Genomic DNA, 17,130 nt, shown 5'->3' on the forward strand with positions numbered 1-17,130 from the left:
CTGTTTTGTATAGCTACATTCAAATATCTTTTTGTGTCAGCAGCAGTGGTGGCAGGTAAGGAGAGCAGAGAAAAACAAGGGAAGGAGTGTAGAGTATGGATTCCACTGGCCTGGTTAGACACACAGAGGGCAAGTTGGGGATGTTCTAACACTGCTGGGGCTAAAGACTAATTTGTGAAATTACACAATATGTGTACAGCCAGGAAATATGCATTCAAAGCCTTGGATACTCAATATATTGTTTTTAAATTCTGTTCTTCACTACAGTTAATGTGAATAACTAAATAGCTCTCAGGGGGTCTTAAGGGTCCTGCTTCAAGATTTAATCCGATTTACAAAAATGGGGAATTAGGAGGACATCCTTAGGGGAGCTGTCTGCCTTTCATCTGTTCCTTGGGTACTTGGGGCTTCTTGCAGGCACATTATGATGGGTGCTGTTGGAGACATAAAATGCTGAAGATTTTGCAGTTGATTGGATCAAAGGGGATGTGTTCAAAACTTGCCACGAAGCGGGGACCATGCATTTGCCCAGTAGCCATTAACACTTCTTACACCTATTTGAGCATTGGCCTGTGCCATTTAAGCATTGCCAGGGAGAACAAAATGGGACCTGAATGCCTTGGCTCAGGGTTGCTTTTGATGGGTGTGACACTGTCTTCAGTAGTCACCAAGAGTTCTGCGGTGTTCTGTGGGTTCAGTGCACTGTGTTTGCACTTTTCTTTCAGTCTTGGAGACCTCATAGCTCTCCCAGGTTGTCACCATAAGTACTTTGGCTTATGGAGCAGTTGCCTGCAGAGCATCTGTACACGAAGCCAGTACAAAAACAGTTTTTCTGCTCAGCTGGGTTTCTGGCCACAGTCCTGCTTTGCCTCCAACCCCTGCTGGTTGATGAACACCTGCGTGCCACCAGTAATGGGCCCATGTGTGGAAGCGCAGTGGGGAAGGCTGCTGCCCTACTGCTTGTGTCCTTTGTGGTGGAGCTGGTGTGCGAGGAAGGAGGGCTGGGGCACAGGGAGATGGTGGGTGCACGTTGCCTTCTCCTGAGCTCTCCTCAGCTCCTGTGTGCTATTATTTCCCCTTCACAGCTATGGTAGGAGCACCAGCCAGAGGCCTGACTTTGAATGGGTGGGTTGTAGGAGCTGTGGCAGTACAATTGCTGCAGTGTGACTTGATGTTGTCCATGGGCTAGGACACACCATTCCTCCCACCATGCAGCTTGGGAATGGCTCAGTTGTTACAAAAGCAGTCCTGGCTGCACCTGCCAGCACTTCTGCTACAGGCATTGCAAGAAACTCAGTTACTGCTCTGGGCGTGTGCCTGCATCCTCTCCTCGGTAATCCCCGGTACAGTCACAGTATTCCAGCTCCCACGTGCAGGATAGCCTGGAAGGTTCTTGCAAAGGTGAGGTACCCTGTGTTCTGTCAGTTCTTCCAGCCACAGAGCAATAGGGAAGAATATCCTGGCCCAAGCACATGAAGGATGCAAGGGGCACCAGGACAGGGACCCAGGCGTTGAAGTTGCCAGACTTGTTGCATGCGTGTGTGACTGCCTGCAGTCTCTCCTGGCCTTGCCAGCAGCTCTACTTGCTTCTAGTCGGGGTTGACAGAGCACGGAGCCCTTCATCTTACTGGTGTGGCTGGTGTTTGTCTGTGAGCTAGAGTGTGTGGCTGCTGCCCCAGTCCCTGCAAGGCCAGCCCTTAGTGCAGATGTAGAGATGAGGTAAAAGGGAGCCAGTGTCACATCACCTGGGACAGGCAGCCCCTCACCCCCAGCCCGAGCTGTGCTGTCACTGCCTTGTCCCTTTCCTGGCCAGCACTGGGTGGCAGTGGGAGGTGAGGATGCTGCTGCTGGCAGCAGGCTGTGGGAGCCAGCCCTGGGCTGCCCGGCGCTGCAGGCACGCTGCCGGTTTTGGGAGCGGTGAGCCCTGTGGGGAACTGGCTGCTGTGGCTCATCCCAGCCCTGCAGGGGACAGAGCTGCTGTTGCAGGGACAGCAGGGAGACTGGCAAGCTGGCTGGCAGGCGGCGAGGCTGCTGTGGTTAACCAGTGCTAGCCCCTGACAGCGAGCAGTACACCCAGCTGCCTGATCCCTGCCCAGCCCTCGCTGGGACTAAATGATAGTGTAGCAGTGTCAGTCCCAGCACTGTCTAGCCAAGCGTGGTGGCAGCTGTCCCAGCACCAATCGTCCTTGCACTGGTGCCACTGTTCCAGCACCAGTACTGACTCAGCTGGTACTGCCCAGCACCAGCTGTCCTGGCATTTTACTGCCCAGGCACCAGCTTGGCCCAGTACAAGCTGGCCTAGCCCCAGCAGAGGGAAAGCAGCAGCAGCATGGATCAGGAAAGAGTTGGTCCTGGTTCCTGGATTTGCTCAATGAGCAGCTGTTTAGGAGTGTGAGCAAAATGCTTCTTCCTCAGCTGCAGAAGCAGCACCCACACCTTGGCCACCTGTGACCAGGTACTAACCTGCTCCTTCCTTTGGCACACTCCACTCCTCCTTACTGGAGCACCACAGCCCCTTGAAAAACTTCCCTCTTTTCCTATCAAACACAGTGCTGCAGCAGTTGCTCATCTGAGCAAGAGGAGGAGGACATAGCTGAGCTGAACAGGATAGGTGTAGCCAGCTGGCCATGGACCAGAGCTGTCAGTGCATGACCCCAACGCGGCTGAGAATGGGTTTCCTGGCACTTGGGCCATCTCAGAGCTGTGGTGTGCCAGGCATTGCTGTCCTGTCTTCAGAGCAGCCACGCAAGTTTGGATCCCACTCCCACCATCTGGCAGAAATAAAGCACACATCCATGTCAAACATAATATATTTATAGCAAAAATAGGCTTTTTCTGTAGCTTCCATACACAAGGTTTTCTCCCCGTACATTTACGCAGTAAACAGGTCGACTGAAGCAGTGTGTGCTGGCTGACTCGACAGCTGCCCTTGCTTCAGGCTCCCACTTACAACGGGTGGCTTCATTCCCCTTTTGTGGCTGCTCTCTGGAGCCTGTGCTGGTGCCCTTGTACCTCTCCAGCCAGGGGTTGTGGCACAGGCAGGGAGCAGCCCAGGGAGATGGGGGGAATGATGGTGCAGTTTCTGCCCCCCAGGCAGAGGGCACGGCTGGTGGACAGGCTGCCTCTGTTGAAATGGGGCAGTCCCAGCAGTGCCCCCAACCCACATTCAAGGAGAAGCTTCCTGTAGCTTACCTGTGCTGACCACAGGCTCCTCCACCATGCTGTTAAGCAAGTGACTGGGCCCAGGACCTCAGCCCTCTCATGGTGGTAAGAAGATACAAACCACATTAACTCAAACACATTAACAAGCCTCCCTTGTTCCTCCTGCCCCTCTGCTGATGGGAAGCAGAGGAGGGGCTTAGGACTGCCAAAGTCCCCTGCAGAAACCTCCAGTGCCTGCACACTGTCAAAGACCTTCTCACCCCGCTGTCGGAGAAAGCAAAGCATGAGGATGCTCTGCCAGCAAGAGCTTCACAGTTTGGAGTTCGCTGGGTCATCTCTTGTCCATCCCAGAAGGGTTTGGCACGTAGACCTAAAGGACATGACACGTAGGCAGCAAGTGCATCCCCTTGCTGTCCTGGACTGGGGAATGGCCCTTGCTAGGAGCCAGTGCTTCTTGCTGCCTAACCCTGCAACTCAGAACATTGCAACACACCCACAAGCTGCCTGCACTGTTCCCAAATGAGACACCACCCCGACAAGGACAGGTGCCCAAGGGTGGCTTTGCAAGCAGAGCAGCCACTGCAGCACAGGGAAGGAAGCCAGTTCTCCCCTCTGCCCTCCCTGCACCACTGAGACTCCCACAGCACCCAGGCAAGGAGCATCCCTCTAATCTGGCCCCAATCCCCTCCCACTTCCCTCTCCCCCCACGTTTTTGGCAGTCCTCCTTGGACATGTTCAAGTCTCCAGCATCTCAGCAGCACGGACTTGCCTCACAGTTTGGTAATTGCACGTAACAGGGCCACTCAGTGACCCCCACAAGGCGGGGGGGGGGAACCAACAAAAAGGAACAAGACAGTCAAGTAAACTAAATCAAGAAATCCCTCGCTGTCGGTCCCAGCATGACAGGTCCCGCACGAGTTCAGGGAGAGAGGAGGCTGCCCGGCCCTGCCGCAGCGCAGCTCCCACCATCTAGGAGATCATGTACTGGGTGATGGCCTGCAACGCGTACAGCAGCTCTGCCTGCATCCGGGCTTCCAGGATCAGCAGGTTCACGTGCACCTGGGGGAACAGCAAGAGAGGCTCAGGCAGCTGAAGTGTGCTGTGCTCAGCGGTGGAAGCAACTGTCCACCTGGGCAAGTGAGTCTTTTGTCATCAAAATGCCACCAATTTTTCCAGCTCAGGCAGCTCCCCTTTCCTTCTCCTCCCAGTCCTGTAGGCTGTGGCTGCTTCCCAGAGCTGCGTGCCAGGGAGTCCCCTGCATACTTGGCACCAGCATTCCAGGCTGGCAGCAGCAGAGTCCCTGACACCCACAGCAGCCGCTCCTGTGAGTTACAGCTCGACAGAGGGTTCACCAGAAAGCACTCACCACTGGGGTAATGACCTTGGAGATGCCTGTGCTGCTGGTGCCCCTTGGGCTCATCACAGTGGGCAGCCCCATGTCACACTAAGCCCAACTCCTTACAAAGAGCCAGTTTCCATTCCACTTCACCTGCCTCAGACTGGTTTGGTGGCTCAAAGATCTCCCATACACCCCCCAAAGCACCCCAGATTGCAGCCCCTGCCCACTCCCAGCTCCACCGCAGCCAGTCAGAGCCAGGGGCCAGCTATCCCACCTTTTCACTGTGCTTGAACTGCTTCCAGAACCTGTCAAACATTTCTGAGTTTGTCTTCTCTGGGTAGCAGGTTACAGTTTTAATGTAAACTTTGAGCATTCGCTCCAGGAGCTGATTCACTTCTGCATAGTCATAATCATCGTACCTGTGGGAAGCACAGGGGCGAGTCACAGCCAGCACCTTGCCTGTGGTCTGCCTGGGGCATGGCATAGCCACAGGGCAGGGGGACACATGGCAACAGCCACCAGGCACTGAAACCGTGTCCCCAAAGCTCCCCTGCCCTGGCCAGAGCAGCTCAGTATTTCTTCCCTGCCTGTCCCAACATCCAGGCAGGTGATTCACCTCTGTCCCTTCTCCATGCTCATCTGCATGACAGACCGAATGCCCCCCCTACCCTCCCTCCCACCTGGGTCAGCTCAGTTTTCTCCCCTGGCCCATGAGGTTGGCTTCCCTACCTAATGCCAAACATGCAGTGGATGTAGTTCCAGATGCCCCGCTTGAAAACAGAGGGTTCACAGCCCTGCCGCTTGGCCATGGCACTGCTTTGCAGACCATCCACCATCCTAAACTTCTCATCCAGGAGATGCCCAATGTCAGAGTAGAGCCGGTTGACCAGTGAGAAGCCATGGTCTTCCCAGGAGTAATCCTGTTGAGCACAGGAAGAGCATTTTGCAATAGCAAAAAGGAGCTTGGAGCATGTTCCCAGGAAGAAGGGCTGGTGACTCAAGAAGCAGCAGAATTCAGTGAATATGCTCTGGGGGTGGCTTTGCCCAAACCACAGCATCCCTTATCAGGCAGGTTTTGAATGATTTTGACCCTTGCCTCCATGAGGGCCACGTGAAAAAAATCATCAACCCTTGGGGACAGAAGTCACCTCCCTCTTCCCAACCCTAGTGGGGCAGGAACAGTCTGCATGGGCAATTCTGCAACTGTTTACTGCCCATGAGGAAGAGAGAGGAGAGGAGTGGAGTGGAGAGGCAGCAGCTTGGGCCGCTGCCCACCAAGAGAGCCGGAGCCTTACCTGGACTCTGAATACCTGCGTCTGATCCTCGTCACGCCGGGCAAAGTCCTGGTAGCCAAAGTCAGGGTCCTGCATGTAGCATGCAAGGTTGGTAGCACCGGTGACTTCCCCATCAGTATCTGCAAAAGGGGAGAGCCCTGCAGACGGGTCAGAGCAGTGCTCAGCTGCCCTGTTCCCAGCCACATCAGGCATCAAAAGCCAGCCCTTGCTGTGCCCCGGCATGCATTCCATGAGGCCCTCTGAACCACACATCATGGAAAACGTAAGGCATGGAGGAGCAACAAACACCCAGGTGTGCCATATGAACTCCCACCCTGCACACCCTCTGCTCTCTGCCCCTCACCTTCCTCTCGGTCCTGCTGCAGCAGCCTCATCTCGTCCCTGCCCTCAGTCTCCACATGGATCCGCTGCATGCGTTCCCGGAGGGAATCCAGCTCCATGCAGGAGTCCAGGGACTGCACAGACACAGGCTTGGGGGTGAGGGCAGTGGTCCCAGCGACACCCCCCCATCCCCTGCAGACCCACCCTCGGGGGACTCACCCGCTTGCGGTTGATGCGCAGCAGCTCCTGGCTGCAGCTGTTACCAGCAGTGGCCTCACAGAAGCACTGGTTCCCAAGTGACAATGGCTTCAGCGAGCCTGGGCCACCCAGCCCCTCATCCTGCTCACAGCCACAGCCAAAGACAAAGCTGGCGAGCGCATGGCAGTGTGCCAGGAGGACGACAGCATGCACCAGCTCCGCCAGCGACCAGCTCCACTCACTGATCTTCAGCAGCTTCTGCAGAACACGGACAGACCAGCAATGTGACACAGGCAGGTGGGCAGGGTGCTGGCAGCCCCTGTGGATGCTGCTGTCCCCACTGCCATCCTGGTCCCTGGCTGATAGCCCTTCCCAGTACCTCGATGTGCTCCTTGGTGATGAGCCATGGCCGGTGTGCCAGGATCTTGTTGATCTCGTTGAGGTTGCGGAGTTTGGGGGGGATGAATTCGAGGCCGCGCAGCCACTGGGGGTCACCCCCTGCCCGCAGGAACTGCAGCACATGCAGGTTCACCAGGTACCGGCACTGGTGCCGGGCGGCTGCCTGCAAGAGCAGCACATCAGCATCCATGCACTGCCCCAGAAGGACAGGCATCCACGCCCACCTCTCACTCAGCCTCCCATCATGATTTTGGCCCCTGATGAGAAGCCCGGGGCATAGGCTGGCTGTTGGAGGTTGAGGAGAGCCTCACAGGGCTGAGCAGAGCCCCCGGTCCCCTCTGGCAGCTCCCAGCAGGGCTCACCATGATGGCGATGTAGTGCCGGCAGTCAAAGGGCAGTGGGCCATCCATGTGCATCAGGTAGTGCTGCGTCTTGAGGAAGCTGTCGAGGTACTGTGGGTGGTAGCCCATCTGCTGGGTCACCGCCTCCAGCCGCCCCCGGCTCGCCAGCACCTTCACAAAGAGGAACTGGGGGCAGTCAGGGTCGCTGCTGGACATCTTCACTACCTGCAAGACACACGCTCTGCTTAGCTCTCCCTGGAACAGCCCCCGCTGCAGCAGAATGCCCCAGCCAAGCCTGGGCTCCGCAAGGGGCAGAGATCCCCTCTTCCAGCGTGGTGCTGCTACAGGGGTAGTCTTGGCTATTAGGCAGAGCACTGCTAAGTGCCACAGGTAGCGGGAGGACAGGTAGCAAGACACACAGGTTGGTCTCTGTCTGGGAGAAGGCATTGTGTGGTGAGAGGAAGCAAAGGGCAAACTAGGAATGATGTTTCTTGTAGTGGTGCAAGGCCGGATCAGGAGAAGCACGACACAAAATACTTTCCAGAATGGAGCAGCCCATCTGCCTTACCGCCAGCATGAAGCCCTCCTGCCCGGTACCAAGATGGGAGAGAGCTGTGGAGACAGCAGAGGGGCTCCCAGGCTCCTTTCCTGGCAAGCCAAGAGGCATATCATGTCCTGGTACCTTCCTGGTACCTCCTGTGATCAGGAGCACACAGAAGAGCTCCCCACATGTTGCAGACAGCATGGGAGTCGGTCCTGCAGCACAGGGCACAGCTGTTACTGGGTGTACCCACCGGAGAAAACACAGATGGGCAACTCAGCAAGAGGGGCCCACACACCCCCAGCAATGCCCACCCCAGCCTTGCACCAGGGCCCCAGTCGAGCACAGCTCCAGCCCCTCCCAAGAGGGTGGTGGGAACAGAGGGCAGGGATGTTGGAAAGGTGCCCAGGCAGCTGCTGTGCTCCAACAACCGTGTTGCTACAATTCCCACCCAACAGCAGGGTCTGCACTTGCAGCTTGCCCACCCCAAGGTATGGGTAGAGCAGGTGCTAACCCTTGTCACACAGAAAGTCACAGCTCCTGCTCACATGTGGGAGCACAGGCAGCATCCTTGGGTACAAAGGATGCATCTCTTCTCCCAGGCTTGAACTGAAATCTCTCCTGGGAAATTCTGGCCTTGCTGACACCACTGTGTTGTTCCTTCCACCTGTCTCTCCAGTGCAGTCACCCAAAGGCTGGTGACTGGAGCATGGCAACAATGGTGGCATAGCAGAAAACCAGGAGCACTTCTGCAAACCACTAAAGCCACAGGATGCATGGCAGAACACCCCAGGGTGAGGGGGAGACAGAGCAGGGATGAGCTGTGTGGCAGCACAGAGCAGATTCACCCACACAGCCAGTGCAGGAAGCAGCTCTGGCTACTTTCCACAGTCCTGCACTTCTGGTGGAAACACCATCGCTCGGGTGTCAAGAGATTTACTCGATGACATTTGGAGTGTCCTCTTCACTTCCTCTGGTAAAAGAGGTCCACAAAACCCCGAAACTCAAAATGGAAAGAGATGAAAAGCACCAGCTTCTCTGTTCCACCGGAGAAGATGAAAGACAGAAGTGATCTGCAAAAGCCCCCTACAAAGTCCCTCTGCCTGGGGAAATGAGGTGCCCTGAGGACACCCAAAGGGCTACAGCCACTGGTATTCTCCTCCTGGCGGGCTGAGGTGGAGGAGCCAGGGGCCCTTCCGCTCCCTCCAGGGAAAGGTGGTCCCCAGTAAGGAGCTGTGCAACCAGCCCATGGCTCACCCTGGGGTGCTGCCAGCGCTCCTCACTCTGCTTGTCCAGGTGATGATGGAGCAAGCAACCAGGCAGAAACCAGGCAGGTATGTCTTGGAAGGAGAGGATTAAGGAAGGGGGGGGATGAAGGTGCAGAACAGCCACCTTCTTGGCTCTCAGCCCCTGACCAGGCTATCCTGCCCACTCCCAAAAGCACCCGCTCAGCCCAGGATGTCTCCTACCGGCACCACCTGCCACATTCCCTCAGTTCTGCTTCCCCATCCTCTCGCATTGCCCCCAGTGCCACCTTCCTCACCCTCCTCGGCCACAGCCCTTCTCCTCCTCCCCTGCATCCACTCGGACTCCCGGGCTGTGGGAGCACCGCCTCCCTCCCCAGGGGAATTTTAGTGTGTCCGAGCCCCCTGAACTCTAACAGGCACCTCGACTGCGTACCCACCACCAACCTCGCCCCCTCCCCGCCCGGCGGAGCCGCCGGGAAAACGGTGCCCCGGTGCTCCCGGCCGGCAGCCGTGAGCACATAAAGAAAGCAGGAGGCTGAAGGAGCCCGAACAGCACCGGGATGCGCGGGAGAGGGGCCGGCGGACCCCGCCGCGCTCCCCGCCCGGCCGGGGCTCCATCCCTTCGCCCGGCGAGACCGCTGCTCCGTCGGTACCGGTGGCTCCTCCGGTAACGCTCGCTGGAGACGGTGCCGCGGCGGCACCTCTCGCCCGGCCCCTGTGCCCGGCTTTTCGGGAGGAGGGGGGAAGTACGAGTGCCCGCGGCAGGGGCCCCTACGGCGGTGCCGGCGGCCGGTACCCGGGGCCGGTACCCGGGGCCCCATTGTGCGGGCGGCGGCAGCGCCCCCGGTGAGCGGCGCGGGCAGTGCAGGCGGAGAGAGAAAAACAAGTTTGATTGGCAGTGATGGAGCCACGGCGCCTCCCGCATCCCGCACAAAGGGGACGGGGACGGCGCCGCCGCACCGGCACCGGCACCAGCACCGGGAGCAGGACCAGGACCAAGACCAAGCCACCGGGCGCGGCATCGTCAGAGCGCAGCCTCGGCGGCCCCGCGCACCGCCAGCGGGCAGCGGGAATGTCCCGGCCTGCTGGTGCCGCAGCCGTGCCGGCCCGGTGGCGGCGAGCAGGGCGAAGCCCGGTGCTCCGATACGGGCTCCGGTGGTGGCGGCGGGGCGGGTCCTACCTGCCCCGGTAGCCGTTGGCATCGGCTTCCTCGGGGGTGCTCCACGCTCTGGGGACACACGATCATGGTGAGCCCGTGCCGTGCCGTGCGAAGCCGAGCGCAGTCCCGGTGCCCGGTGCCGGTGCCCCCGCCCGGTGCGGCCGCCGGCAGCGCAGAGCCGGCACCGCGGCAGGCACGGGGGGCGGGCCCGCCTGCGCCAATCGCCGCCGCCAGGGGGCGGCCGCCGCCGTCCCACGTGGGCAGGGCTGGAACGTTACCGGTGTCAGGCAAGGAGGCCCCGCCCACCCCGGGCAGGGGCGGGGCCTGGCGTGCCCCCGCCGCTGGGGGGCGCTGCCGCCTCTCCCGGGTACCGCGGGACGCTGAGGGGAGCCGGGCCGGGGATCCGCGTCCTGAGCCCGGCTGTGCCTGCGCTCGGCCGTGCCAGGGCCCGGCTGTGCCAAGGCCAGGCTGTCTCAGGGCCTGGCTGTCCTAGGGCCCGGCTGTCCGAGGGCCAGGCTGTGCCAGGGCCCGGCTGTCCGAGGGCCCGGCTGTCTCAGGATCTGGCTGTGCCAGGGCCCGGCTGTGCCAGGGCCAGGCTGTCTCAGGGCCCAGCTGTGCCAGGGCCAGGCTGTGCCAGGGCCCGGCTGTGCCAGGGCCCGGCTGTCTCAGGGTCTGGCTGTGCCAGCGCCCGGCTGTGCCAGCGCCCGGCTGTCCAAGGGCCCAGCTTTCTCACGGTCCAGCTGTCCGAGGGCCAGGCTGTCTCAGGGCCCGGCTGAGGGTCCGACTCTTCTCCCAAGCAAGCAGCGATAGGATGGGAGGGTGTGGTCTTTTGTCCCTCTGCCAGGGGAGGTTGAGGTTGGACATGAGGAGGAATTTCTTCCCGGAAAGGGTGATTAGACATTGGATTAGACTGTCCAGGTAGGTGGTGGAGTCACTGTCCCTGGAGGTGTTTAAGGAAAGACTGGAGGTGTCACTCAGTGCCATGGTCTGTTTGACGTGGTGTTCAGACAGAGGTTGGACTCAATGATCTCCAATGTCTTCTCCAACATAATTGAATCTGGGATTCTGTAAGAGCAGCTGCAGAGTGCTGCAGTCAGTGTTGCCCAGAAAGGTCTGGTCATCTGCAGGGACAGCAGCAGTGGCTTGGGGCTGCAGATGGCTCTAGAAGTGGTTGAAGAGCCCAGAGCAGAGCCCACTGCCCAGCGAGGTCATAGCACATGGCCCCAGTGCACAGGGAGCCCTGTGAGACAGCCAGGAGGGGACTCATCCATGTGCTTGATGTTGATTGATGAACATGCTGCCTCTGTGAGCCTGGGACAGTGGGGCTGGCCCCTGCCTCACCATGTGTGAGAGGTCAGAGGTGTTCAGGAGCTGGGGCTCCACTGGTACTTTCCCCAGACCCTGCAGGACTAGCCTGGGCAAACCCCTGGTGGGCAGAGCTTTATTGCCACTGGGAACTGGGGACACAGGCGAAGGAGCAGCGAGGCCTTGGGGGAACTGCCAGGATGACACAGTGGCTTGCTGTCTGAGCCAGCACAGGCAGGACACAGGAACAACCACAAAACCATGGATGAAAGGCAAAGAGGAAATTTATTTTTATTACCTCACCAACTGGAGGATCCCCCAAGCAGCACCCAGGCAGAGGCACACAAGCAGGGATGCAGGCACTGTGGATCTTGTTCCACCCTAGAGGATCACCGAACCCGCTGTTTTTGCTTGTTTATCAAGGAATTGTGCAGTTGTGGTTTACCACTGTGATTTGATCTTTCCCACAGCAGGGCAGGAATTTCAAGCATGTTAAATAAGGTGCCACTAAGTCTATCACAGGCCTGTGTTATCTAAACACAGGAGTTCTACTTACTGAGCACACAAAACTAAACAACGATGAGTATGTTATATGTGTTTTTCTACATCAGCTGCAAGGCACTTGAGCATGTTTGCAATCTTCCTTGCCTATCTTCCATTATTTTTCCACACTTTGCCTCCCTGGGACTCCTTATCCCATCTGTCCCCATCAGTTGGCCAGTGGCCCCCGTCTGCTCAGCTGCAGCTGCCCATTCAGCAGGACACATCCCTGAGTGTGCTTGTGGGCACCTTGGAGCAGGGAAGGGGACTTGGCAGGAAGCAAGACTGGCGATGCAGGGCATTTGGCAGAGGCATGGCAGGAGCGGGGAGCAGGGCTTGTGGAGCGGTAAGGTTTGGGCAGCAAAGCTGTGGAGCAGGGCGGGTGCAGGGCTGCAGGAGTGTGTCACACTCTCCCATAGCTCTTCTGGTAGGGGCTGTGCTCGCTGGGGGCGGCTGGGGGCCCAGGCATTGGAGGTGGTGCGTGGTTGCTGCTGTCCCAGAGGGGCTCGTGGCTGTCCTTGGGTGGCAGCTCAGTCACATAGCAGATGTTCTCACTGTAGTTGGGCTTGAAGCTCTCCACGACATCTTTGGGGACTCCAGCCCATTCCTCCAGGGAGCAGAGCAGGGTGAGAGGAGCTGCCACACAGCCCAGCCCCACCCCCACGCAGCAGGGGTGAACCCTGGGCAGGGCTGTTTGCACCACCTTACCTGGAAGTCGCCGTTGTGGGTGATGAACAGCTCATCAAAATTCTTGCTGGGGTTGGGAATTCGGGGCATCAGGATGACCCATACCCTGTGCGGGAGAGGTGTGTCAGAGGGGAAGAGTCCCAGTGCTGCTGCCCCCAATCAGCTCCCCACACTCACCTTTCTATGCGCATCAGGAGGATGACAAGGACCAGCAGGAGCAGGCAGGAGGCAATGGGGACCAAGATGGTGTGGATCTTGAACCAGTGCAGCTGTTCCTCCATTGTGCCTGGAAAAAGCCGGGGTGACACTGACCCCTAGACAGCACAGCCCCACAGCAGTGGGGTGGGCCTGCAGGCGGCCCTTCGTGGGTGGCCACGACATTGCTCATGGCAGGGCTCAGCTGGGAACAGAGGAAGGACAAGGGGCCTGTCCCCAACCCCTGCCATCCTATCACCATAACTAGCTGGTGACCCTGTCCTGGCTCAGCCATGCCATCCAGTGCTAAGAAGCCCCTGGCAAAAGTCAGCAGGTCCCACTGGTGGGGTGTGTTTTGCTTCCAGAAGTACAAAGGATGCTGCTGCCTGCACCCCACATGCCCGGATGGGTCTTGCACCTGAGCTGCTGCCTCAGGCCATTCTCTACTTGCTTGGCCATCCCTCGCCTGCTGAGCCCTGCCATGCTCCAGTCCATCCTATCCCACTGCAGCCCTCAGAACATACCCTTGCTGGTGGACTTGCTGCCCCAGAAGACAGGAGCGCTCCACTCACTCCAGAACTGGGTGCTGCCACAGTATTTGTTGATCTTGCTGCGCACGTAGAAGGTGTAGTACTTCTCATAGTCCACGCTGGGCAAGGAGAAGACATCTCCATTCACCGAGAGCTCCTGCAGAGACATGAGCCACATGCTGCTGGCTGGGACCACCTTGGAGGCTGGTGCACAGGTCACCCCCAGGCACAGCCACAAGAGTGCTGTGCCCAGGGCTCTCACCGTCCAGCTGGTGTCCTTGTTGCTCTTGTACTTGACAGCATGCTCCAGGCACCTGGCTTTGGGGTACGGGGTGGCCCAGGTCAGCTGCAGCTGATTGTTGCTCATGTTGCGGATGGTCAGGTTGACGGGCGCCTCTGGTTTCACTGCGAGGGACAGGTGACACCCAGTGAAGGCTGGCCCCATGCACCAGTGGCCCTGCCACCAGCTGGGAGCTGATAGGGCAGCTCTGAGGACGCACAGCTCTGCAGAGGAGAGGGGGTTCCCTCTGTACCCAGGTCCTGCAGCAACATGCGCTTGCTGGGGATCTCCAGGGTCTTGCCATCAATGCTGGCATTGATGAAAACATGGAAAGACTGGAACTGGATGAGCTCGTTCCGCTTGAAGTAGCAGCCGACCCTGACACCATGGTCCTGCAGGTAATGCTTGCACTCCACCTTGTCAGATGCGTTCTTGTACCTGTGTCACAGTAGGTTACCAGGACTCCCCAAAGCCTTGCATGCCCCAGCCCTCACTGGGACCCCTCTCCCCAGCACATCCCATCCTGCTTGCCCTGGAGACAGAGCCAGCCCCACCCTGGGCTCAGGGTGGAGGAGCAGCCTGATGCCAGGACCAGCAATGCTGGCAGTAGCCCCCCTGTGCAAGGATCCACCACTGGACATCCTCCTGTAGGACTGGCCATGGGGCAGAGGCACCTACCGGTAGTAGAGGGAGTAGTTGACGCTGAGTGTCTCTCTGGTCCCCCACTTGCAGGTCATGTACTCCTCGTTGAAGAGGACACACTCCACCCCTGCAAGCAACAGACACTGCTGGGCATTGTAGTGGTGGGTGGCTGTGCCAGGGCCCAGGGGTGCACCAGAGACACATGGCACACGCCAGGTCCCTGCATATCCCTATGAGCCTCCCTCCACAGGAACCAAACAAAGTCATCAGCCAGCACTGCAGGACAAAGCCCCAGCCAAGCGTTCCCAGGTTGTAATGTAACACAACGGAGCAAAGGGCTGTTTCCACACATGGAGATGGAGGACATCTTCCAGCCAGCCCAGGAGGTCCAGGGATACAGAGGGGCTGCATTTCCACAGAAAGCTGTTGTTTTACTGACAGCCAGCCAAGGAGTGGGTTTTTTCTCAGAAAACAGATGCTGGAATGAGAGTGCCAGCTGGAAAGAGAAGCCTCTGTCTCCCATCCCCTTCCTGTGTGCAGCAGTACCGAGGTGACCAGGAAGGAAAAGGCAGCTGGAGCAAATCCACTGACGATGCTGGCCAGCACCCACACAGAGCACGGACCAAGAGGATCTGCCAGTAGTGATGGGGCAGGACTGCTGCAGGGCTAGTAGCCAGGGGGCTGGTGGGGTCAGAAATGCTCCAGCACTTCAGTGGCAGCAAGGACACCCCCCAGTAGGGCTCCCTGGTACAGTCTGACCCTCCTGGCAGCCCCACTGCAAGGGCCCATATAGGTGCCGCAGGTCCTGGGGCACATCGGGGGGTTGCAGGGTCCCTGGTGTGTGCCACAACAGCGCGCCAGCCCACGCAGCCTCACATCCTGTCCTCCTCGCCCGCCATCACTGGGGAGCTCCATCCCCCAGCCCCCACCCGCAGAAGGGGCCCGTGGCCTTCCCATGTGCCGCCTTACCTGGATGGCTTTGGGCAGCAGCAGGATAGGGACCTGGCCCATAGAGGAGAAGGAGGAGAGGCACGAGGAAGGTGCCAGGAACCGCCATGAGGGGGCCTGAGCAGGGACGCGTGCGAACAGCCTCACGCAGGGCTGCTGGCTTCCGCACCACACTGCTTCCTGCCCCACAGCACTGCCTGAACCAGGGGCCCACCCTACGTGCTGCCCCATGGGCCACCTTACGGGGACCACAGCTCGCTCCAGTGGGGCCCCGTGGCTCATCCCAGTGGGGCCCCGTGGCTCATCCCACTGGGATCCTACAGCTCATCCCACTGGGACCCCATGGCTCATCCCAGTGGGATTCCATGGCTCATCCCACTGGGATCCCACAGCTAACCCACTGGGACCCCACAGCTCATCCCACTGGCACCCCATGGCTCATCCCACCGGGACTGCATCACCCTTCCTGCTCAGGTCCCACGCCTCACACCTTTTGGACCCCCCCAGTTCATCCTGTCGTGTTCCCATGGCTCACACTGCCGTGCTGTAGGGATCACCGCCACTGGGCTGCCCCAGGAGCATGGCTGGGATGGGGATCCCAACGCCCAGCCCGCCTGGATCCCTGAGAGCATCACTGGGAGGCACTGAGGCAGTTGGAGGGAGCGGCTACAGGGAAAGAGTCGCAGCGGGGCTGTGTGTGTGTGACAGTACGGCCGGTGTCCGCGGGGAATGGTGTCGGTGCGGTGATGGCCGCACCGGGGGTGTTGGTGGCCGGGGTCCCGGGGGTGCCCCGGTGTCGGGGCCGGGGGGCCAGCCGGGGCTGGGGGCGACTGTAGTGGCGGGTGTGTCACGTGACCCTGACAGGACACGCCACTGGCGCGGTGCTTCCGCCGGGGGTCGCGCGCGCGCCCTTCGGGCTGCCCCATCCCTCTTCGACACTTTCCGTCTTCGCTCGGCGTGGGCTCGGGCCCTCTCGGCACTGCTCGGGACTCTCCTGCGGCGCTCAGGTCTTTTTGTCCTCCCTCGTCCCTGCTTCGGGGACGCTCGGGTCTCTCCGTCCATTCTCGGATATCTCCGGCTGCGCTCGGTGCTCTTCGTCTTTCCTCGGTCCAGCCTCAGCAGTGCTCGGGTGTCTCCGTTAATTTTCGGCACTCTTCGGCAACACTCGGGCCTCTCCGGCAGCTCTCGGGACTCTCCGTTCTCCTTCGGACCGGCTTCGGCGGCGCCCAGCTGCCCCGGCGCAGCGCGCAGCGCGCAGGCGCGGGCGGCCCCGGCGGCCCTTGTTGTGGCCCGGCCGCCCCGCCATGGCGGCCTTCGGCGTCCTCAGCTACGAGCACCGCCCGCTCAAGCGCCCGCGCCTCGGCCCGCCCGACGTGTACCCGCAGGACCCCAAGCAGAAGGAGGTGCGGGGGCCGGGCGTGTTGGGGGGACCCGGGGTGCAAGACCGCCGTGCCGGGATCGGAGCTGAGGAAGCGCCGGGTTAGCGGCGCAGGGGTCGGGAGCTGGGCTAGGGAGCCCCGTCCCGCCGGGTCCCCCGAGGTTGAGGGGCGCTGGCCGGGCCGGGGGAGTCGCGGTCGCGGTGTCCCAGCGCTGCCCTGGGCGGTGCCTGGCAGCGGCGGCTGGGGGAGGTCGGGGGAGCAGCCGGGCCTCGCCTCCTTCAGCCCCCGCGGCGGGGACAGAGGCTGCGGCGGTGGGCGCGGAGGGGCCGTGCCGGGCCCTGCTGACCGTCCTTCCCCCGCAGGATGAGCTGACTGCGCTGAATGTCAAGCAAGGCTTCAATAACCAGCCGGCGGTCTCTGGGGACGAGCACGGCAGTGCCAAAAATGTCAATTTCAACCCGGCGAAGGTGAGAGGCGTCCCGACAGTCGAGGGGCAGGTTTGGCAGGGCAGGCTGCTGGATCCTGGACAGTCCTGGATCTCGTTCTTTCCCTGTGTCGAGAACTAGATCTTTCCCTTTTTTATGGGTGTTTTTAAGACTTGACCCTCTGTTTCTGTAGAATC

General features: G+C 59.9%; 3 protein-coding genes across 11 annotated transcripts in view; 1 reads left to right on the forward strand and 2 right to left on the reverse strand.

The window, feature by feature from the left end:
• Positions 1-2,792: 2,792 nt before the first annotated feature.
• On the reverse strand, positions 2,793-10,207 carry LOC116450784 (sestrin-3-like). 4 transcript variants are annotated; one of them, XM_032123540.1, is made up of 9 exons: positions 10,024-10,207; positions 7,077-7,280; positions 6,695-6,877; positions 6,337-6,573; positions 6,140-6,251; positions 5,797-5,915; positions 5,231-5,421; positions 4,776-4,920; positions 2,793-4,221 (listed from the first exon to the last, which is right to left on the reverse strand). In XM_032123540.1, the coding sequence occupies exons 1-9, from the start codon at positions 10,087-10,089 to the stop codon at positions 4,132-4,134; spliced, it is 1,347 nt and encodes a 448-aa protein (XP_031979431.1). In that variant the 5' UTR covers positions 10,090-10,207; the 3' UTR covers positions 2,793-4,131. The 4 variants fall into 4 exon arrangements, with proteins under 4 accessions (XP_031979431.1, XP_031979430.1, XP_031979429.1 ...); XM_032123539.1 differs by having other exon boundaries at positions 5,797-5,933; XM_032123538.1 differs by having other exon boundaries at positions 7,077-10,207.
• Positions 10,208-11,573: 1,366 nt separating this feature from the next.
• IL2RG (interleukin 2 receptor subunit gamma) lies at positions 11,574-15,569 on the reverse strand. Of its 2 annotated transcripts, none has more exons than XM_032123543.1 (8): positions 15,151-15,569; positions 14,218-14,308; positions 13,760-13,977; positions 13,522-13,664; positions 13,254-13,416; positions 12,712-12,820; positions 12,556-12,640; positions 11,574-12,454 (listed from the first exon to the last, which is right to left on the reverse strand). In XM_032123543.1, the coding sequence occupies exons 1-8, from the start codon at positions 15,236-15,238 to the stop codon at positions 12,251-12,253; spliced, it is 1,101 nt and encodes a 366-aa protein (XP_031979434.1). In that variant the 5' UTR covers positions 15,239-15,569; the 3' UTR covers positions 11,574-12,250. The 2 variants fall into 2 exon arrangements, with proteins under 2 accessions (XP_031979434.1, XP_031979433.1); XM_032123542.1 differs by having other exon boundaries at positions 13,793-13,977; positions 15,151-15,322.
• Positions 15,570-16,378: 809 nt separating this feature from the next.
• MED12 (mediator complex subunit 12) overlaps positions 16,379-17,130 on the forward strand; it is a 36,225-nt gene continuing 35,473 nt past the window's right edge. For 4 of the 5 annotated variants that reach the window (XM_032123533.1, XM_032123534.1, XM_032123535.1 and 1 more), the window contains exons 1-2: positions 16,434-16,532; positions 16,871-16,975. In XM_032123533.1, the coding sequence (XP_031979424.1) occupies positions 16,434-16,532; positions 16,871-16,975 (204 nt within the window). Of the gene's footprint in view, positions 16,533-16,870; positions 16,976-17,130 lie in introns of all 5 variants that reach the window. The other variant, XM_032123532.1, reaches the window with a different exon arrangement.

Source organism: Corvus moneduloides, chromosome 14 (genome assembly GCF_009650955.1).
Source record: "Corvus moneduloides isolate bCorMon1 chromosome 14, bCorMon1.pri, whole genome shotgun sequence".
Lineage (NCBI taxonomy): Eukaryota > Metazoa > Chordata > Aves > Passeriformes > Corvidae > Corvus > Corvus moneduloides.